At 33.9% G+C, this 23,740-nt stretch overlaps 3 protein-coding genes and 1 pseudogene across 3 annotated transcripts; 1 reads left to right on the top strand and 3 right to left on the bottom strand.

Moving 5' to 3' along the window:
- Nucleotides 1–6,810: 6,810 nt before the first annotated feature.
- Nucleotides 6,811–9,796, bottom strand: LOC120201732 (protein LSM12 homolog). The gene is made up of 4 exons (XM_039202287.1): nt 9,475–9,796; nt 9,321–9,401; nt 7,203–7,326; nt 6,811–7,111 (listed from the first exon to the last, which is right to left on the bottom strand). Exons 1-4 carry the CDS (start codon nt 9,747–9,749, stop codon nt 7,067–7,069), a joined length of 525 nt encoding a protein of 174 aa, XP_039058218.1. The 5' UTR covers nt 9,750–9,796; the 3' UTR covers nt 6,811–7,066.
- Nucleotides 9,797–16,595: 6,799 nt separating this feature from the next.
- Nucleotides 16,596–19,313, bottom strand: LOC120201623 (probable serine/threonine-protein kinase PBL28). Its single transcript, XM_039202200.1, has 4 exons — nt 19,278–19,313; nt 17,222–17,366; nt 17,034–17,140; nt 16,596–16,949 (listed from the first exon to the last, which is right to left on the bottom strand). The coding sequence occupies exons 1-4, from the start codon at nt 19,311–19,313 to the stop codon at nt 16,596–16,598; spliced, it is 642 nt and encodes a 213-aa protein (XP_039058131.1).
- Nucleotides 19,314–19,326: 13 nt separating this feature from the next.
- On the top strand, nt 19,327–19,738 carry LOC120201645. Its single transcript, XM_039202217.1, has one exon. It carries the CDS (start codon nt 19,444–19,446, stop codon nt 19,672–19,674), a length of 231 nt encoding a protein of 76 aa, XP_039058148.1. The 5' UTR covers nt 19,327–19,443; the 3' UTR covers nt 19,675–19,738.
- Nucleotides 19,739–20,021: 283 nt separating this feature from the next.
- Nucleotides 20,022–22,081, bottom strand: LOC120201624 (annotated as a pseudogene).
- Between the last annotated feature and the right edge of the window lie 1,659 nt (nt 22,082–23,740).

The following is a 23,740-nucleotide window of genomic DNA, read 5'->3' on the forward strand; positions in this document are numbered from 1 at the left end:
CATTTTGGGTGACGTGCTATGCGATATATCAATAATTTAGCACATTTGAAAATATAACACCATCAACATGTTAACCGTTAGTCAATTAACGCTTTCAATTTAACATGGATCATTTTAACCAAAAATTAAAACGTAAAGAGTTAAAACACTCTAAAATAGAAATAGATGCCAAAATAATCATTAACATAAACATTGAGGGCTAATTTTTGCATTATGTCAAAAAGAATGTGGTACAAGATGTCTAGAAAACCTCAACATTTTTCTTGGAGGGGTTTGAGAGTAAATTGACCCGAGTGATAATATTAGATTATATAGTTTATTAATGTATGTATGAATATTGCATATTTATTAATTTTTATTTTCGTGGTGGTGGGCGGGGGGGGGGGAAGCCATTCATTAATTGCTTTGCATATTCCCATGTTTAATTGGGATTGAGGATGTTTGTAATAATGGAAGGATGGAGTTGAGTTCCGAAGAGCGAGATGGGTGGCGGGTCCCTTGGGCGACACCAGCCCGGTTAGGCCGGGTTAGGGATCGAACGGTTCATCGAGGGATGGATTCAAGCTTTTCCCCATCAAACCCATAACTATCGTCTTGCTTCAATGTCTGCTTTTTTGCTATTTCGGTTTCGCAAGGCACGGCTACAAATATATGGGAGAGGACCAATAAATGTTTCTGTTTGTTGGTATTTTTTTTCAGTTTTCGTGTGCACTCGTTTTTGGTACGTGTGGCACACGCGTGTCTATGAGTTCTTTCTTTTGGCGGGAAATGCCTCCTCTTCTTTCAATGGCCGTCTTGAGTCTTGACCTTTGGTCTAACCAAATACTGGGCTTTTTTGTCGAATGGTGTTCATGTGTTCTCATGTGTGTGATGTAACACGTGTGCATAGCTCTTAATTTTTTTCTTCATTTTTTTAAAATTTCCAAATAGTATTAGGAGAAAAAAAAGCTCTTTGGTGGCCAATTTTTGGCCTAAATCATACGAAGAAAGGTCTTTGGGTCCTTTTTCAAGCGTGTTTTATGTATTTGATTATTCAATAAAATTTAATAATAATCAAATTATTTACTTATGTAATAATGTTTTATTTATATTATTTCGTACCCATTTTTATTTCTTTCTGTGTCAGCACGTGATTGACAATACATAAATTTGTAATTTTGCCATTGGTTTTATTAACTGTATCTGGAAGGAAAAAAATCGAATGAATTTCACAGTGGAATTTTGTGGTGGCATCGCTGAGTGAAGGGACTACGACTCGGCCCCGCAGGCAATAAAGACGGTTGATCCATGATCCATGAACATCACCCCCGCCCTTAGTTATCGTCTCTCAGGACCGCCTCAGGACTGGTTGGCTTATCTATATATATAATAAAGTTTTAACTCAATTGATATTATTATTATTATTATTATTATTATATAATAGGTTTCGAGTTTAAACATACTCTAATTTGTAATAATTTTTTTATAAAAGTTTTATTTAGATCAACTTCAAGACAGATATCAACTCAAAACACTATCTCAAATACTTTTTCTCCGTGACTATTAAAACCTTGTTTACGTGGGTGATAAAAAAGAGAGCAATAGGTGGAAGGCGTGAAAACTAATCTCCTCCTTTTCATCTAAAAGTGTTGCATTGCATATAATGCGAGTTTTCTTGTGACATTGCAGAGAGAAAAATGTCCATTTAAGTTGTCATTTAGCCATTGGTAACCGACATAGGGCAAATAATATCATCTTTTACATTGCATGTGATAATAGAATGGCCCTTCACAAAAAGGTAGCCATGCATTTTAGTTAGGGCAAACTAAGCTAATGGCCATGCAAATGGCAAACCTTATCACCTCCACTCAATATCCATGACATTCAAAAAAGTTGGGTAAAATATGTTAGAGGTCATTAAATTTATCAAACTATTATAAAAAGGCCATCATGACTTTACAAAATAGTCATTAAAATCATGGATTCATTGAAAAATGTTCATGATGATCATTTTATAACAATATTATAAATTTAATGATTATTTTATATTTTTTGAAAATTCAATGATTAAAAAATATTTAAATATATCTCAGTGACCTCCAATTTATTTTACCCAAAAGGTTTATGTGCCCATTTTCCCCCATGGGCCGTGGTGAAAGGAAATCTTACACTAGGTGACAATTCTTCACCGGTACAATTTTATCCACTCTCCTGGATCTACTCTCAGTTAACTTGGATATATATATATATATATATATATATATATATATATATATATATATATATATATATATATATATATAAATTCATCAAGTGAGGTTGGTGATTAAGGAAAGTGTTTTTTTTTATAAATTTTATATTTGAGTAGCTATGTAAATAAAATATGTATGCATTATTAATAATTAAAAAAATTCTAAACATATATTATCTTAAACTCATTTTATACTATAAAATAATAAATATATTTTCTCTTGATCGAGGAAATCCATGACCCCGAAGGAACAGCCCCTATATGCACATAAAAGGTGTCACAATCAGCTTTGGTAATTTAGTTATAGGAGGAATCCCTTGTAATAAAATGCTGTGTTTCCGCCATTAGGTGGGAGACATGTAGAATTGGAGTTTTATCAACCCATAACAAGATGCATAACTTCCCACCTCACATCCAAACTAAGTGCAGAGCCAATCAATGTAAAAGCAATTGAATTATAATTTCGACATTAAATATGTAAATCATTATTTTTAAGATAAATTTACATGTTCTATATCCAAAGAAAATAACAAAAGCTGTTACAAATCAAAGATTGGCAATCACAAAATATATTTGATTTTCATCCTTATATGTACAACTGGTGGATTAACCTGCAGCTTTAGGGTTTAAATATGCCCATGGAACGGGACAGACAATAGGCCAAGGTGTTCGCATGCAATGACGTAATTATTTACAAAAATAATCACTAATTTTTAAAACTCTAAATTTTAATTCTAAATATTAAATTATGAACATAATATAATACTACTATGTCACGACTTAAAGATTAAAAATAATTTACTGATCAATCAAGTCGTAACATTCATATCATATTCAATGATTTTATTTTATAAAGGAATTTGATTAAATAAACCAACTCGAATAATTTACTTTTCAATATTAAATATATTGATAAGTTTAAGCAAAGAAATAAAAATAAATTACTTTTTTTCACCCGTTGAACACCAAATTATAAAACTACATCCAACCCTAAAATTTATTATTCGAATAATTAAATAATAATTATACATATGTTTCTTAACATTGAATCGAGAAAACAAACATCGTAGTGATAAATTACATTCATAATAAAACGCAACAACAGTATCGTAATAATTTTTAATATCATCGTAACACTAACGGTATTCATAATTTTTTGGAGAAACAAATCAGAGACATAAGGTTATCCTATTGACGTTTGCGTATTGGTAGATAGCCTTTTACCCTTTCTAGGAGAATGGTTAAAAGTGGGGGAATCCAAAGTTTGAAGCCCATAAGCCAAAGTTTCATTTCGGTGTGCGTGTAGGGTGCAGTTCTCCAGAATGTAAAAACAAGTTCGTGGGGTTCTCTGTAAGAGTACCTATCGGTCCCCATTTGGCTAAAGAGTTCAAAAACTGGAATCATATGCTGATATGTTGTTTGATTTTAAAGCAAGTCAGCATATCAACTATTCATCATCATACCATCTCTCTCTCTCTCTCTCTATATATATATATACACACACACACACATCCTTCAATATCCATGTTTTGTCTCTTTAATCTTTTGAACATGAACCGCACATATAATCCATTCTGCAGTTTTCGTTCAGTGCTTTTCTTTTATAAAGTCTGCAATAATTTCAGTAGTTTCATAGATATTTGTGTTGACAGCAGCATGTGTTTGTATAGGGTGTAGTAGAGACTAGAGAGTAAAGGGCTATAAAAGACTAATAGTTGTTTTGTTTTGGCGGAGAAGGTTGTGGTTTTTGGCTTTTCCAACTCTCTTTGGATGCCATTAAAGGGATGGATGGATAGTCTCGAGGGAGCGTGGGTACTAGCCTTCGTGTTATTCTTTAATAGTTTTTGCCTTTGCCATAGTGCATATGGACCTCTCCATTTGCAAGAGTGGAGACAAAAGGGTCTTCTATTTAATCATCAAAACTCTATAACTTCCCTTCATGTACATGAATATATGCTCAAGAGTGGTTTATCTCAAGACCCATATTGGGGAGCATGCATGTATAATTACAGACATACCTATGCATGTCATGGTACATATACATGCATGCATATGGACCTCTCTATTTGCAAGACATAAGGGCCTTCTATTTAATCATCAACACTCAAGAACTTCCCTTTATGTGCATGTATATATGCTTAAGAGTGGTTTATCTCAAGACCCATGTTGAGAAGCATGCATGCATGTATAATTTCAGACATACATGATACATGCATACATATGCATGTCATAGTACATATACTATGACATGAATATGGACCTCTCCATTTGCAACAGTGGAGACAGAAGGGTCTTCTATTTAATCATCAGCACTCAAGAACTTCCATTTATGTTCATGTACATATGCTTTAGAGTCAAGACCCATATTGAGGAGCAAGCATGCATGCATACATGTATACTTTTAGACATACATACATATGCATGCATATGGGCCTCTCCATTTGCAATAGTGGAGACGAAGGGTCTTCTACTTAATCATCAACACTCAAGAACTTCCCTTTGCCCTCCAATTCATATCACCCCTTCATGTACATGTATATGTACTTAAGAGTGGTTTATCTCAAGACCCCATGTCGGGGAGCATGCGTGCATGTATAATTTCATACATGCATACATACATATTGATGTATGAAGTTATAATGTTTCTGCAGATACTTTTGGTCTGACAAGTTCCATATGATGCAATGGCAGGTGCCAATGAGAATATCTAAAAGGAGAAAAGAAATATCATAGTTTTCAAGTGCAATCCAACTCAAAATCCCACCTCGGAAAATATTTTTTTCAACTTTAATGAATCTAACGTTTGGGATCATTTTAATATGCAAGGACGAATGTAGAATTTTTTGTAAGGGGTGAATTTTTAAAATTTTAGAAATAAATAAACTTAAAAAATTCCAAGAGAGGGGAAAAACAAATTTTTAATAAAAATTATATATATATAAAAATCCCGCCCCCTTAGTACATCTCTGTTCATATGCAATAGACATAATTTTTTTTAACACCACTTCGGCTGTTGGATCTTGATCCGTTGCTATCTAGAAAAGTAAAATTGTTTTTAATTAGGTTAACATGCATCCCAAATCACTTAATTAAACGAGTAATTTTCTCTCTCTAATAGTTATAGTTTAATAACTTGATTAAAATATTATTATAAATAAGTCACTTATTATTAAAATCAAAATCGACGTTTAACGTAATTTGATATAATAATAATTTTAATCATCAAAATTTATATATTTTATCAATTTGGTTATAATTCAAAATAATTCATTAAATTAAATCCTTCATCCCATCAATTTAGTCTTTTTTGCGATGTTATCAAACTGAGTCCATCATATCAAAACAACAATTGGATAATTGTGTTCTACCATAAAACAAGTTATTGGTTATACCATGAAAACAATATAATATTACTGGTTAAATATAAAGGGTTAACTTGATAGGACAAGCAATTTAGGAGAATGAAGACTGAAATGATAGAACTTTTAAATACAAATGATTAAATTTATTGAAATATTTTAAATAAGATCAAATTGATAGAATGTATAAGTTTCAAGAACTAAAACTATTATTACATCAGGTTACATCATTATTTCATTTAATATTTAACGACCAACGACATATTTTTAATAGTATTTCGATTGAGTGACTAAACTATAATTTTCAGAAAAAATTGACTCATTTCTAAGAAAATTAATAATTGTGTGATTGGTGATGTATTTTACCCGGTTTAATTGATATGGTTTTGGGGTTTGACATTTGCTTCTTGCTTGTGAATGAATCATTGAAGAATTAAAAAATGCGTGGAGCTTATCACACCAATCAACGAAAGCGATCTTTTTACTTGGCATAAATTTCTTTTAGAAAAAGATCATCAAAGCTCATTGCTTTATGTAATTAAGGAACTCTGCTTTTAATTCACTAGACACCCTTTTCATCTGACTTTTTAAATTTGTTTAAAAGTATCTTCATTTGGTTTTTAATCAATCGTCTAAAACAATATCATATAAAGAATACATATTTAGTTAATAATGGATTTACTCCATTCTTAATGACATTTCCTTAGTAATGCTAGGAAGAAAATGGTTTGAGGATACCTCCAGAAGGATGCATTCATCAACTGCATTTGTCTTCGGTCTCATTAATCCATTTGACATAATGGAAACAGTTTTTTTTTCCGGCAGAAGAGTAACGACGGGCAACAATGATGATTTTCATTTTTGCTATTCCTGATATTATGTTCTTTTCGACATGCTGGGAGTTCAGAAACTGCTTATGTTTGCCAAGGCAATGAGAGAGGTCTTTGAAGGTTGCTAAATGATAAGAGTGATATGGAAAGGAAGGTTTTAGAGCTTTCTTAGAGAAAGAGATGGTCTATGGGGTTGAGATACGACCAAAGGAGAACATAGTTTCTAACACCATTATTGCATAATAGTAATAATTGGAACAGCTTTACCAGACTCGATAGTAAGATCTTCGGTTACATGAACATGTGCTATCGAACAAATTCCTCCTATTGCCTTTCACAAAGAAAAGTGTTATGATAAGCCTGACATAAATATACCAAGAGCAGCTGGGAATGGGTTATAAAGCAACATTTCCAATAAACCAAACAATAACCCAACTTCCCCCAACTTGTACTGGCTTCATTGTCAACCAGATCATCCAAAAAAGGTTGATGTAGCATTATATTAGGACTAACAATTCAGTAATCAGGCATTTGTTTACGTTCTACCAATAATATAAGAAAATCTGAGGCCAAAGAACTACCACGATAATACCAAGCATAGCACATTTTGTTTTCTCCAACATTTGAACAGCACAAATGAGAGCTCTTCACTGACTAGTACGAGTTTGCATCCTCTTCCTTTCAAGCTCCAGCTGGAAAAGGAAATTAACTTAAATAGATGATATATTAATAATCATATTACTATGGAAAAAAAGCATATGCAGGTCCCTTTGAGCTTCTTACCACTTTTTTCACACGTTCATTGGCTGCAGGAGTTCCTCCACTAACACACTCAGGGAGATATGGACTGCTTACACGCACCTCATTCATTACAACAATGACGGTCTTGTCCCAACGAACAGGAAGCCTGGTCATATGCATTAGTGTTAACAAAAATATTATTAAGTTTTTGGCGTAATTATCCAGAGCAATAAACTGATGAACTTCAAAGAAGCCCATAGAGATAACAATTAGTACTTCCAAAATTTAGTCGATAGGCATAGAGCCAGTGATCAAGAATGAATCTTAAAATACTTCTACCTTTTGGTGGGGATATGAAAACGGGAAAAAAATCAAAGAACAATACTTCCCAGATCATTTTGACATGTCCAAGGAAAAAGGAAGAAAAGAAGATAAAGCTGAACCAAGGTTATCATCTTTGGGAGAAAAATGAGGAAAAGCATATGCTTATGTCACAGTCCATGCATGAGAACAAAGGAAAGTGCATGTACAAGTAATCATAGTGGCAGCTATGCATGCAAGGGAGGCTGGCCAAGTGGTTCTGGAAGTCTCCAAGGCACTCTAAGTGGTTTTGGTAGGGCAGGAAGGACTTGGAAGCCTCCACACTCCTCTTTTGAGATAGATCAGGTAGAAACTAATCATTTTTTTTAGTATAGATTCGATCCCAACCTTACTGGACCAGTGGAACTTGGAATGGACAGACAATGAGAACGTTTCTATTTCCAACTTCAGCTATGTTCCAAACAAAAATGAGAGCTATTTCATTTATTCTTTATATGGTTGTTCTATCATAGCTAAACTTTCATGGGTGTTTCAGACAGAACTAGAAGAAAATTCACTAGTGGCTTCTGGATGAAGAGATTTATAGAAAGCATCCAAGAGATTCTACGAAAAATCAAGAAAAGGAGCTTTGCTAATGTTTCTAAAAGGACCCTACCCTCACTTATAATATTAGCCATAGGATACATCTAGACCATGTATCATAGCCGTTCACTTATAATATTAGCTATAGGATGTAAGGGGTTTGATCTTAAAATAGGAGGCACCCTACCCTCATTTGTAAAATGATTAATCTTTGATGTAACATGTCAAGCTCCATCAATACAAGCCTATAGCATTCTTCTACACTATCTCTTAACATATTAGCTCTCGTATTTGACTTGCTTGAGTGAGTGCCTAGAGGCTTGCTATTGCATGTAGAATGTTCGCATGCTGAACTTAGGGATACTAAGGAGTAAGCTGGAAGGTGCAGGCCCAAAGTCTCACAGTAACAGAGCTAAAGTCCCAACACGTGACACTTACACAATCCTAACTGACTTAATTATAGATTCCAATGGTTTTATAATTACAAAAGGTTGATAACTATCAAGGCTTTGGGCCAGTTCATGAGTTATGATTGTGACGTGATCTCAAAAATATTAATGCATCATAAAAAACTTCGTACTCTAAACCTACCGCGGGACCTTTCCCCCTCTATGTCTTTGTTATGTCTTCCTCCTCAACCATCTTGAATTAGATAAGATGCACTATACATTAATAGTTTTATCACATATTAATCATTCATCGTCTAGGGGCACCTTTAATAATTTACGCATAATAAAAGTTAAAAGAAAAATGCCTCATTTAACATTGTTCATTTTGATGTCAAATACAAAAACTCCCTTTAGTTACAAGATACATCATAACCTATTAGAAATCATCTCACTTAGAGGTACTTAACATTATACTTCTCCTAAGAACATTTATCATTTCTGCAAGTGAACACTATGGCAGACTATCAAATGGTAAGCACAATGTGGTGAGACACAACAAATGCGTCTCTTATTTCTACCATCCTGCATTATAAATCCTTCATATTTGCTTTTACCCTCACTCTACAATTGCTCAGTGTACCTACACTCCTGTCCCACAATTCCAACCAAATTTCTGTCTCCCTACTAATCCTAAGCTTTATCATTAACAAGATAACCTTAATGTGCAACAACTAGCCAACGTTATGCTTTCAAAAGGTTCACAAACATCCCTTAAAACAATATAGAATGAATTTCCTCTCCGTATACTTGATAAATATAACTACGATCAAAACAATCCCTTCAAATTTTAAAGAAGAAATGAACATACGTTTTGGATAACGCATCAAAAAGGTTCTGTGCCTCACTGGTAACTCCAACACCAAACCTCTCGGAATCGGCCTCAGCTTGTCTGCAAATGAATAAACTCACTGAAATTGAATAAGACAAGAAAAACCCCAAAATATGGGATAGAAACGAAATACCTAACAGCAGAATCTTCCCTTGCTTGAAGGCTAGTAAGGTCCAAAAAGCATTTCTTGACATCAAGTGGATCTTCATCTTGACGCAACAAAGAGAACTCTTTGATGTAATTAGCCTTGAGCAATCGAATGTTCCTTCTGGGTCCAGATTCCAAACCCTCTTGGAGTATGAGGATGTTGGAGAGGCGGTCGTAACTTATTATTTGACCTTCGAATTCGTCGCCCAAAGTTGTTTTGATTGAAAGCAAGCAACCCACTGCGAATTCCTCACCTTCCATCCCTTTGATTCAATCTCTATGCTCACTGCTACTCTTATTTTGCAAATTTATTCCAAAATTTGAACTTTTTGCTCTTTTATTTGAAGACCAAACACGAGTCAACTAAAAAGATGGGCCTAGCATTAGGCCTTTTGAATATACTATTTATTTAGTATCTATAGTAAAATATAAATAATTTCAGAATTGATATTTAGAAGATATTAAGTGTTTTATTAGTTATTATTTATTTTAAATATTTAAAATAATGAAAAAAGGAATTAAGAAAAAACATTATTAATTTCACACCCCAATTGGCGGGGTTAGTTTTTTTTTATTTAAAATGGGATTTAAGGGATTCTAGCATTCACGTGAATTCTCCATCTTTTATCTGATGTGAACTCTATTATTATATTCAATTATTATTTGCCAATGTGAACTTTATTTCCACCGATGCTTGGCCTGCAATTCAAAATCATTATCTTCAAATTTTTTCAGTTATGAAGACTAAGTATTTGGATAAGGTTGGTTTCAAAACCAAGAAGATCCATGTTGTTCTTATGACACTTTGACGCCAGACAGAATAGTGAGGTCTTATGCGCGATTCTGACACCTGTAGCTAAAGTTATGGCTAAAAGACTGAAATGTCACAATCAATTCCCGCCTTTGCGCTGATCTGCCAACTCATGATATCTCAGCGCCATCAACGTGCAATCTGACAGCTCATCATCATCTGTCTCGGATCCCCTGCATCACACTTCTGCAACTCAAAATCTGTAGTTTTGTATTGCAGTGCCGACTCCGCAAGTCTCTATTTGTTCTGTGGCCAACAAGTCCACTCCGCCAATGCCCTCTCTCTCAAGCACGTTCGTTCGCAGATGTGTGACGGCTACAAAGCCAAACCGGCTTATTTTCTCTGCTCTGATGATAATCTTATGCTTTGCCACGACTGTGATCGGAATTCATGTAACACCGATGACTTTTGTGGTTCAGCTACACACCAGTGTTCTCCGGTTGAAGGCTTCCCAAGTTGTCATTCCGTGATTCAACTTGCTTCGCTCTTCGGTTTTGACTTGAAACCGAAAGATTTAATGGATTTAATTCATGGGTTTTCTTTGTACGAGCGAGAACTGACGAATATTGAAGATTTCATGCTCCCTGAAGAGAATTCTTGTGTTTCATCTGCTTTGTTTAGCTCTGTTAAGCTCGACCATGGGGTGTATAGGCAACTCGTCGAGATGGGAAAGCGGGATTTGGTGAGAGTAAACGTCGATGGAGATGAATAATACAAGTGGTGAGCAGGAGAATTTAGCCAGTTTTGAAGTTGAAAACGAGAATGAAAAAAAAAATGGAGAATAGCAAATCACGTGATTTTGGGGTTAGTTATTAAAATGAAAAGATGAAATTACAAGGTAAGCCATCCAAGTTGTTAAAAACTTAACCTTGTTTTCTAGCTTCCAAATTATTATGAGTATGGCATAATAGTTTCAATAAAATCAATTTAGTCCTTGATTTTAGTAATTGAATATATATAGTGGTTCCATAAGTTTTTAGTTTTATCAATTGGGTTCTCGAATTATTAATTAGATTCTAATAACTTATTTTTATGGCGAGGAAAATTATTTGAAGTCGTATTTGTACGATAGATGGTCTGTGTTCGTTAGAAAAAGATTGTAAGTTAGAAATCAAGTTGGTGAGCTGGGTTTCAAGAGTAATATTTTGGGTTTTTTCGACTTCCTGAATCCGAATCCGAAGTCCGTTTCGTCAAATTCGAACCTGGTAAGCTGTTTTTCACTGATTTATCACCGATTCGATATGTTTTTCGGAATTAAGCTCCGTTTTTATGTAATTTCTATTGATATGCATCTGAGGAATTATTGGAAGTTAATTTCAAGATCGAGGGCGTTCAAATGGAATTTAATGGTCGATCAGTATGGTACAAAAATCGAGGTAATACATTACTACATCTTTATGCTTTATAGAACATGTTGGTATTGGTAAATGCATGAATGGAAATGTTTGGTCTCATAGGTGTAATTAATGAAGTTCTACACTCGATATGAATGCGGTAGAAAGTAGGTAACTGAATATGGCTTAGATGAATATTATAAGAAATTGGAAGACAATTGGAATTAAATTACAAGTTCTAGGATTAAGTGATAAAGGAATCAGACATGGATATGTAGATTATAATTTATTTCGTCAAATGTTAAACGTTAAGGGTACTTGGATGAGAAAATGAGAATACTCCAGTTTGGTAAAATTACAAAAATACCCTTATGTTGTAAAATGTTAAGAATTATCCCTGGAAGTTGATTAATAACTCTGAAAGGATATATTGATCTGATAAAAGTACATATGTGCATAAGAAATGCTAGTTTGCTTAGAAATTGTGGATAACCGGTTTTTAACCCCAAAAGGGTTTGCGCAAGATACTAGAAGTCTGTTAAGGAATCATTTCAAGATCAAAGAATATTCGGGAAAACAATTAACCGTAGGATCTCTAAATTATAATTATTTTCGTTATGAGTTAATACCCAAATTATGTGGATAAGAAATTACGAAAATACCCTTGCGAGGTAAACTAGTTTGAGTTAACCCTGAATGAGAAAGTACTTTGAGAATTCATACTTAACTCGATAAATTACGGATTTAATGGTTAAGATCCGTCTTTGTACAGAAAATTCCTGATAACATGTTTGTAACTTCTGAGAAGGCAATTGACCTGAAAATCTTCGAATTAATAATAAATTATTGATAGTGCTCTTTTGTTAGAATTGTTCGAAAGAACTGGAAAAGATGGTACGTTTAAATTAAATAATAAGATCAGATGGGTTATAAAGGGTTGAAATATGCTGGATCAGTAAAATGACTAAAATACCCCTATAATGGAAATGACTCAAGAGTATCGCTAAGCCAGGAATGAATGAATATCTTCAAGCTTTAAAATGGATAGAAAAACATTTAGCACTAAAATGACTAAAATTCCCTTATGGCCTAGACTGAGTAGATGTTTTGGATTAATTAAGGAATACAAGTAAATATAGATGTTGTACTACCCTTAAAAGTTATGGAACACTTAAGTGAGTTGATCAACCTTAATGATATGTCAGTACCTGAACGACATAGATATTATTTGAATGTGTGTTCGTCTTTTCAAGTTTGGCTCGATGATAATTGTGGAAGTATTCAACTCAACTCAATTATAGATCGCATTCAATATTAAGAATTGAACATTTGTTCGACAAATCAACCACGAAGACCAAATTGAATTGAACAGAAGTACAATATGTATATGAAATTCAGAAACATCTGAATTACTCTGAAAAATCCCAAAGTAGCTGGAATAGACTTGACTACTAAATGAACTAGGTAACCTCAATGACTGAGGATTAAGTAAGAGATTCGAATAAGCCTGAAAACTCGGATGAACTTACGTAATCATCCCTATGGATTATGAACCATAAATCAAGTACGCCGACATTTCCTGATATAGTTGAAACATGGAAATGAAATAAAGACCATTAGAACATTTGTTCATCTCCTTAAGATCTATTCAGTGATGACTCAGAAGATGATCTATGGATAAGAATATTTGGTATTAAAGAGTAAATACCCTGGAAGGTTAATGAATTGACAAGTTGACGAGTATTAGTTATGCGAGCTATTCATCTGGAGTTATTCGAAAATCCAATCAATCGACATAGATTGTAAAGGTTCTGAATCTTAGTTATTCCTTATCAGCTCAACTCACATTCTGAATAACTGATGATTTCATCAGTTAATGAACTCTTCCAATAGTGATTCTAAATTCAGACATTCTATCTGTATACTGAAGATCCGTGTGTGTCTCCCTGTTAAGATTATCCTATACCTCTGAATAACATCCATAAACTCTGGTGTGTTCCCTAATCACATAAATATTTTATCTGATTTCCGACTTGAATTATGTTCTGATACATTATCTGAATTCTGTTCTGATTTCTGATATGGATTCTGTTATGATATTTGATCTGAATTCTGTTTTGATTTCTGATATCTCCGTTTACTAACGGAGAAATTTTTTATATGGGGGGTTTATTGTTGGAGGAAGTATATCTGCAGGCTTCTCGGCTGTGTTCTCAGAGTCTCACTGGTTGTGCGGGATGTATGGTTCCGGGGAACCTACACAAACAGATTGTGAAAGGATGAGGTGTATATATATATATGTTTTAAAAAGATCTGTATCTTTTTACTGGTTTTATGGGAACACACTAGATAACCTATTTTGATCTCCTGAACCTAGACATCCGAAATATTTCCCTGAACTAAACACTTACTATCTGTTACTACCTGAAATATCTGTATGATATCTGCTCAACATAAAGATCTGTAAATGTCTGAACTGATAAGGAAATATATGTTTATCTGTATATGCACGTTCTTCAGCATCATCTGGTAGTTCTGTATTACTGAGCTTTCTGAAGCTCACTCTGTTACTCACCTTTTCAGGTTAAAAGAATCGTACCAGTTCATCTATCAACATCAGTAAAGAAGTTCTTCCGGAGTTGCTTGCAGAGTATGGTACATGTGATTATGGGGCATATAATTGTATTTTGTTTTATATACGAGTCTGAAAATCTGTTTTATTTTTAAATAGTGACAAATGATTTTATGAGTTTACATGTTTTAATAAAAGTTTTAAATTTTCCGCTATTTTTATAGTGGGTCGCTCCGGTGGCCCTAATGTGACACTCCAGATTGGATCGAGTTACCCGTATCGGTTTGAGGGGGTTACAATTAAAATTTAATTTATAGTTTAATTTTAAAAATTATTATTAATAATGATAAATTATTATTAAAATATAAATAATAAATTAATTTTAATTCTTTCATAAAAAGTTGAGTGGTTAAACATAAAAAATAATATTAGGTGATCAAAACGTTAACACTTAAAAATTGAGTGACTAAAATATTAACTATTAAGGCTTTATTGCTTGAGTGATCAAAATGATAGCGTCATATAAATTGAGAGACGAAATTGCAAGTATTTTTGTGTATGACCAAACTAGGGATGGCAAACGGGCGGGTCTGATGCAGATACCCCTCCCCCATCCCCATACCCACATAATATTTTTCAATCTACCACCCGCCTACCACCCATGATGGGTAAAAATTTTCAAATCCACACCCGTCCACGCAGGTACATTCTCAAATTCATCCACACACCCACTACCCACCTAATAGGGGATGCATCATATATGTGTGTCTTGTTTCGTACTTCAAGCTCAGGCCAACGATCGGTGACAACTCAGTATGGGGCTTGCAGACCACATTTCGCTTGAATAAATATGTTAGGCAATAAACTTCCCGTATCTTCGGTTTGCTTTAGAAATTATAACTATGTTATCCAACAAGAAAATCTATATTGGATTAGAAAAGAAATAAAACTATGTTTTTAGTAAAATAGGAAAGGACACTTGAATTACACGCATATGATTCAAGGACATTATATATTTATATTTCCCTATCATCTGCTTTCTTTGAACTAAATTGTTCCATCAAAATCATGAGAAAATATCATCGAATTTAACCAAAACAAAAGCTGAGAACAATTAAGTTTTGTCGAAGCAAACTAAGATGATTTAAGACCTCCTAAAATAGCAGCTCTCCAGAAAGGAGAATACCCTTTTTAAATGATCAAAAAAAAAATTACAACCTTTTAACCATAAACGATAAGACATCCATATCATTACAAAGATTTCTCTTCAATGCATTTACTTATCATAAATAAATGTGAAAGATGTGGGTAGAACATTCATTTACTCCTCTACTGACAACTCTACAGTTAGTAAAAGATAAAAAAACATAAATTTAATTTCGGGGATAAGAACAAGGGAAAGTAATATAGCACAAGGAAGACATTGAATCTCTTAACACTTAATTCTATTCAGTGGCGTTAAAAATGGAGGTTTGAGAAGCAACGATCTAACTCTGTTGGCCTAAACATGGGTGCTCAGTGACAAGATACTGATTTGCAGAACATTAAAAAATTAAGCTTAAAACAAACATTAAGATGAATCTAAAAAATAATTAAAAATCATTACAAGAAAATAAAATTTAAACTCTTAAAACGAAATGCAGAGGAGCTTAAAACGAAATGACTACAAAAATGACTCTTACAAAAATTAAATTTCAAGTAAAAAGGGAAGAAACGTACCTGAATAAGCTGGAGAGTGGAAACCAGAGGTTTGAAAGATCGGCTCAGTAAGGAGAGGTTTGAAAGAAAAAAATTTATGCATAAACTTATCCTTAATATTTGGTTAAATTACAAGTTATATCTTATACAATATTAGGATTTATAAATTAGTCTCTAAAATTACACCTAAATTCATAATGGTCCAAAATTTAATGGATATTTGGCTGAGCGGGCGAATGCGAGGAGGGTAAGGTCTCAAACCCATTACCCGCCCACTACCCGCAACGGGTACCACTTTCTAAATCCACACCCGCCCACTACCCACTAAAATTATACTCATCCCCTCCCCAATTGGAGCGGGTGCGGTGTGGAATCCACGAAACTGTATCCGCTTGCCATACCTAGACCAAACCATTAGTAGCTTAGAAGTTGAGTGACCATTTAAATAGTTTACCCTTGTTTTTTTTATTTATTACCGTGAAACGAGTATACGATAGAAGAGCATTGCTCGGCATAATTGTGAAAGCAAAGGAGGAGCTAATCTCTCAACTGACCTGTAATTATAATCTTTCGAGCAATATGCAGTTGAGGTGACAAGTTCATTTTTGTATTTGGTGCAGAATACGTATTGTTTCACTGTATTTACGCAACATACGTAATTTGTTCAGGAATTGCTGCACTAAGGAAAAACACTAGCAAACAATCTGGTTTTGCTTCACCAGGCCTTTTGCATTTGTACAGAAACTCAATTGGAGTTCTTTTACGCATTCCGGAATCGAGGGTCGTTCTCGGCTCTCGACATGGACACAACGTGATGCCAGTTTTGCAAACATAGCTACAGGTTTGATGGTGTGTGAATTTCGAGCCATTTCCGGATCGATCACATTGCGTAGCTTCTTCCTGTCATTCAGTAATTGCCTAACCTGGAGTACAAGGTTTTGATCATTTGGTCCCTTGTTTATGTCGACGGCTCTACGTCCTATCAATAGCTCTAGAAGAACCACGCCGAATGCGTAAACATCGCTTTGTAAAGTTAGTTTTCCGGTCTGTAACCAAAGAAGACAAATGAAATGAGTAAAATCATGTAAAGGAAAAGGTAGGCAAAAGTACTGTGACAAGAAGATGCATACTGATGTATAATCGGGATCGAAATTTCCAAATGTACCGAGAACTCCGACTGTCACACAAGTCTCCTGATACTCTGGCATCAATTTGGCTTGTCCAAAATCCGATGTCTGCGAAGAGTGAAAATCAAGTTGTTACCAATGCTTTCTGACCTCGACGCTTCGTGAAAATGAATCCAATGTTTCGGTTAAGTTTGCTTCGAAGTTGGCATTTAGTAGAACATTGGTGGACTTGACATCTCTGTGAACTACTGGGATTCCAACAGTAGAACTTGAATGAAGATCAAGTAAGTCCCCTGGCTGTATGATTGCTTCTCCGCCGCTTGTTCCATGCTGAGACTAAACCCAAAGGCATTTGTCTCTCTTCCTTGCCTCGATTTATCTACGTTTGATGATCGAAACGACAGCTTATGTTACATGAAACAGACAATTGGACAAATAATATGAAGAAATGGCTTGGTATCATAAAACAGATTACAAAGAATAATATGATTCCCAGTACGTGGTGGCTAAAGAAAAGGTTTAGCAGTACAGAAATCTCCTCAAGAGTACGTATGGAGCAAGAGAAGTTAAAGATTTAGAGAATCATCGACAACATATTTCCAATTTACTCTATTCGTAAACATTATGATTTATATACTTTATAAATAAAATTAGGATTAAGATGTAATAAAAACTCGAAATGAAGTAGGTTTAGTTGGATGAAAAGTAGTGTTGAAAGGATACTTTCAATTTTTTTTTGGCCAGAGTTCATGGTTCAAATCATAAAGCTTCGTCTTAATTAATTCGGATCAATCCGTGTCACACACTTGGTTTTAGTGGGCCAGTCTCCTAACAGAGATTTTTTGCATACACAATAACTCGAACTCAAGACTTTATTTAAACAATATGACTAATCCCGTAATTATTAGTAGTGTTGAAAGCGATATAAGTTCAACAGATTGATGTTATGAAAATGACAAAGGTTAAGAGATGGACTATGATTAATTTATATTAACCACACGGTCCACCGATGTGGGATGTAAGATACCAATACATTCAAAGTAGCATTATGTGATGGATCATTCTCTTTTAAATTTCAAATCACACGTAATTATAATTCTCTTGTAAACTTCTTTTTCTACTCGGTCATATAATCATTGCCATCCCAAAACAAAAGAATAAATGTTGGACATTGTTGTTCCGTGGCACTGGACCATTGTCCACCTGCACGATACCAACTATTTTTCTACTTTAGCGACTTATTAATTAAGCCCCCAACCAATTTCCCATGCACTTCAATGTCATGATTTTCACGAAGCCGTGGAAGTAGGGGAGCAAGCATCTATTTTGAAATATTATTTATTAATTTTAAATATGATTAGATAAGATAGAAAACAATTAAAATTTAAGACATAACATATTAAGGAAAATTAACATTAGTACAAACGTTTTATATAACATAAAATATTAACATTTAAAGATTATATAAAACTATAATAGGCTTAAACACAATTTAGAGTTTTTAGTACTAAATACCCTTGAACTTTACCTTTCATGATTTCATACCTATAAAGATAAGGATGGAGTGAGGAGGGTGGATGTGATAATTATCTATTAAAAATTTAAAATTATTAAATAATTTAAATTTTTTCTATATATTTTTTAAATTCATCCCCTCTTAAAATTTTAAAATTTCCCGTTACTAAACAGAGATTTGTAGCTTAGGTACTCGAACCTTTTCTTAATTCCATAACAAGGGTTAGTCCTATGAGTACGCTGGTATGTTCATTCTAAATTGGGTTTAAATACCCCAAAGGTCTATCTATTATTTTTAAATATCATCATATTTATATATTGTCTGTCATTTCAGGAGTTCCATTGCTACTGTATTAGAATAAAAGACTGGCATTGTCGTATTGGATATCTTTTAATTATTTCTATAAATATTTTTATTATAAATATTAAATGATATTATATTAATTTGATTATAAAATTATATATTTATAATAATTTTTTAATTATGTGATTAAATTATATAGAGTTATTTAAACATAACTTGTTTATAATTGAATTAATAATTGATAGACCTAAGATATATTTGTCCCATTTTGAAAATATTTTTTTTATTTAACAAAAGAATGTACACGTGAGCACCTAGAACAATCAAAGCTAAACTCGTGTACGATCCACATATAAACACGTGTAATCTCAGTTGATTCGTGTCATAAAGCTGAAAGCCCATCGTAAACGTAATGACCCCATAAAAACCCCATCTCGCCACTGCTCCACACTGTAAACTTCCATTTCCCAAACCTATCAATTAGTAATATTCCATCAAAGAAAGCAAAATCAATTCCCAAATTCCGAGTTTTCATCTTAACCGTATCTTCTCAATCTCTGCTTTAGTATTCGATAGCTTTGAACAATCCTAAAAATGGTGGGTGTTGGGGTTCCGATCTGCGTTCAGTGCGGCACCGCCAGCAACCCTTGCCGATGCAAGGTGGTCGGACCAACGGTGGGCTTTCTGGCGTTTGCTGCGGCAGCCATTGTGGAGTGGCCTGTTGGGGCTTTGGTTTATTGCTTCAAGCACGGCAAGGGCCGCCGTATCATGGCTCATCCGGCCACGGTTGTTTACCCTTCCGTTACCAATGCCATTCCCATTTAATATAAACTTGGTGTATTCCTGCATGTTGTCTTATAATGCTAGAATAATATAGTTTCTCTTTTATGCTATATTTTAAGTAATTTGTTAGGTAAAGACTTATATCTCAAGAACAGAAATCTAAAAGATAAAACAATTTAAAATTAATCACCAATATATACATAAACATTTATCCTTGATATATATAATTCGCGCAAACCACATTTGACAGACATTTAAAACTTGGTGACTCTATCCTCTATAATAGTAAAAAAAACAGCAGAAATGATTCGAAATTTACAGTGAAAGACCTTCGTATATCATACGTAATAGTAACATACCATTGTGGAATAGATAATATCCTCTTGCTTTCAACGATGGTTGTGGTGGCCTTCTTCCTTGTGCAACAGTGGAGGTGTGTTCAGGTCCATATTACACTCTCGACGAAGATGATCTTCTTTTATTTGTCCCCGCATCACAGTATAGTATCCAACTCCAATTATTAATGTGCCCATTACGCTGGAAAAATGATTTTATTTCATCCAACTTTTTATCATTCCATGTATTTGCAGACTCAAACTTATAATACAGAGAGGAGAGTCGATTACCTTCCGTAATGAAGGCTGTTTGTAAAGAAGCTAACACCAAAAACTGTGGCGAAGACTAACCCCAATGGCTTGAACATGGGCACGCAAAAAGGGCCTTTCAGTCGTGTATATGCTAAATGAACGTGGTTACGGATAATGCTCCCAAACACCCCTATGAAATATTCATTTTTTAATCATAATTAATTAATTAAATCATTTATATTAACCTTAGCAGAATGACATAATGTTGAAATTTATCCTAACATTTTAATCTTTATATTTAAAAAAACTGATAAAATATTTTTAATGAGATAAATAATTTATCGTTGTTATTCATGTAATAAGTTTTATATGTTAAAAGTTATAACGTGACATTATGTTATTATTTTATATATAATATGTGTCATGTTATTAGTACATATATCATGTTATTAGTACATGATACATATATCATTATATATATGTGTGTGATATGTGTAATTTAATTATTTGATACGTGTTATAATATTATTTTAAAATAATTTTTTTAATATTTTAAAATAAAATATTGAGAGTTTCAGAGAGAAAAGAAAGATCATAATAACTACTCAATCATCATACATTAGTGCATTTACGATTATGTCTGGTAGAATTTGGGGTTTGCTTGTCCTTACCGTCAAAACAACGAGCAGGAGCTCCAGTTTGTGTTTCAGTTTCCAAGCATTCAACTCTCTTTCCATACACAAAGAGAAAACCAGGCATTGGATTGTCCCAACTAAGCTATAAAACCATGCTACCTTCATAACTTGTGGATATAGTTTAACAGTCCCGAGCGGACCAAGAAAAATAAGGAACGATAAAATGAACCAAAACCATCTAGTTTCTTCATCAGGTACCTGAATAACATTCCATAATGAAACAGATAAAGATGCAGCCATTAGCAGAACACCACCGAGAATCCAACGATCTGGTGCTGAGTAGAACACAAAGAGTTTGGGTACATGGTTAACCCGGTAATGTTTCCGTAGAAGAAAAAGGATTTTCGTATAAATGGGCCTTTATACAGTTCTACTACGATGGCTCGCTCCAATGATTGAAACCAAGGTGCCAATAACTTGGCTTGGCTACCGCTGCTACTCAAATTGGGCTTTTTCGTCCTATATGATAATCATGCATGTGTTGTTATTATCACAAGTTTTCCCTTCTTTTTTTCTGAACGAAATAGATTACAAGAAGAATATGGCTTTGGGAAGATGAAGAACCTGAGAAGGATGGAAAGCAAGAAGGAAATAGACGGGACTAGGAGACCAGTTGCGCATACAACGATGGGTGAGCTATAGCTTAATCCAACAAATGCAAGGTTCTCTGATATAGCTATCCTACACAAATCAACCACCAGAAAAGAAGAAGAAGAAATCAGTCGATCGTTTTTCATTTCAAAGAAGTTGAAACAAGGTGAAGAGAGAAGAGAAGCGACCCTGTTAAACCCAGTAAAAATATACGCACGAGGAGTGGGAAGGTGAAGATCGACTGGTCTGTTCTGCAGTAACAAACAAACAAAAGAAAATGAAATGGAAGAGAGAGTAGTACACACAGAAGGGGAAAAGATAAGAGGAAATTGTAGCCTTGCAGGCACCTTTCCCTGTGAAGAAGAAAGGAAAAAGGGAGCAGCAAGAGAAAGCCAACAGCATTGGTGTAAACTACAAAGAAAAAAGGGCTCATTCCTCCTGTTATGGTTGTTTTGGCCAGAATAGTGAGCGCTATGGTGCAAGCTTCCATTATCACCATCACCGTAAAAGGTGCCATTTCACCGACTCTTTCTCTCATTATTACAACCATCTTCCCCGCCGTTTGGCCGATGAATGGAAGAGAAGAGAGACGACAAGAAAGACTTGGACGCCACGGACCTCTCTTTGGCAGCGTGTAAATGTGGGTTTTTTTTTTATAAAAGATACAGAAAGAGTTTTGTTTTGTGGGTAGGGAGAATAGCCTTTCAAAAGAGGGTGAAGCTGATTGGGAGTGAAAAAGTGACTCGGGTGACCGACTCTAGCTCCAAGCAGAGGGGGACTTATTGACGTACCATTCATATTTTTATGCTTCATTGCTTTAAATTACTATTACAATATCTACTTTTATTACTAGGGTAAATTTAAAAAATAATTATTTTTATTGTTATGGTAATGATTAGTTTTGATCTTAGTGATTTCCTCTGATCATATACATTGTATATTTTTTCCATGTTTTTTACTTGTGTAAGTGTGTATTTTAAAGGTAAAATATTGATTAGATTATGGGAATATAAAGGAGTTAAAGATTTGATATGAACAAAAAATTACAAACAATTGTAATTGAAGGAACAAATTAAATAAAATATAAAGTTGATGATTAAATTAAAAATAGAAAAATTATTGTCAAAATAAAGAATTGAAGTTATACAAGTATTCTAAAGTGATTGAGGAGTACATGTATCAAATTCGATAAAAAAATACACTTAAAAAGAAGGAAGGATTGAAAAAAATAAAGAGACCAGGAACCAAATCACAAAAATAATCAAACTACATAATTAAAGACTGAAACAACATTGTTTTAATTTTTATTTTTATACTATTTATTTTTTTTAATTCAAACTCAAATTAGAATTAAAATATAAATAAAAAATCAATTTGAATCGAAAAATTCAAAATTTTAGAAAGTATATCTTGTTAAGTTAAACTGAATTTTATTTATTTTAACTATCGAAGAGTTGAAACTCAAATTTTATGGATGGATAAAATGTAAACATAATCAACTTGTAAAATAATCAAAACCCAAGTAATAGTAATTAATTTGTGTGGTGCTATATATTTATGATGAATGTTCACATTATTTATAATAAACAAATGATTTGAATTTTGGAAACATGGTTTACTCTAATTAGTCATCAATAATATATTACTTGTGTAGTTTTAGTAATAAGGTATGGGGCATAATGAAAAAGCAAATTGATTTTCCAATTGAGTTTTGTGGTGGGCATTGATAATGGTCCTACTTTGAGCATTATAATAATAAGGCTAGTGGTCCACTCTAGGCAATTTGATTAAGAGAAAATCGCCTCAGTGACCAAAAATGCTTTATAATATACGATTTTAACCAACTTTTTTTGGATTTGCCAAAATGACCAACAAAATCGCAACGCGAAATAAAAATCGCAACGCGATCCCCAGAATCGCAAACCAGTTTCCAAAATCGCAACGCGATTCTTGACAATCGCAATGCGATAGTACAAATTCGCATTGCGATTTTACAGAATCGCAACGCGAATATGAAAATCGCAACGCGAACACATAAATCGCAACGCGAACACATAAATCGCAACGCGTATCCGTAAATCGCAACGTGTATCCGTAAATCGCAACGCGTATCCGTAAATCGCAATGCGTATCCGTATATCGCAACGCGTATCCGTAAATCGCAACGATAATCAGTAAATCGCAACGAGAATCTGTAAATCGCAACGATAATCCGTAAATCGCAACGAGAATCTG

Source organism: Hibiscus syriacus, unplaced genomic scaffold (genome assembly GCF_006381635.1).
Source record: "Hibiscus syriacus cultivar Baekdansim isolate YM2019G1 unplaced genomic scaffold, ASM638163v2 tig00007895_pilon, whole genome shotgun sequence".
In the NCBI taxonomy this organism is placed as follows: Eukaryota; Viridiplantae; Streptophyta; class Magnoliopsida; order Malvales; family Malvaceae; genus Hibiscus; species Hibiscus syriacus.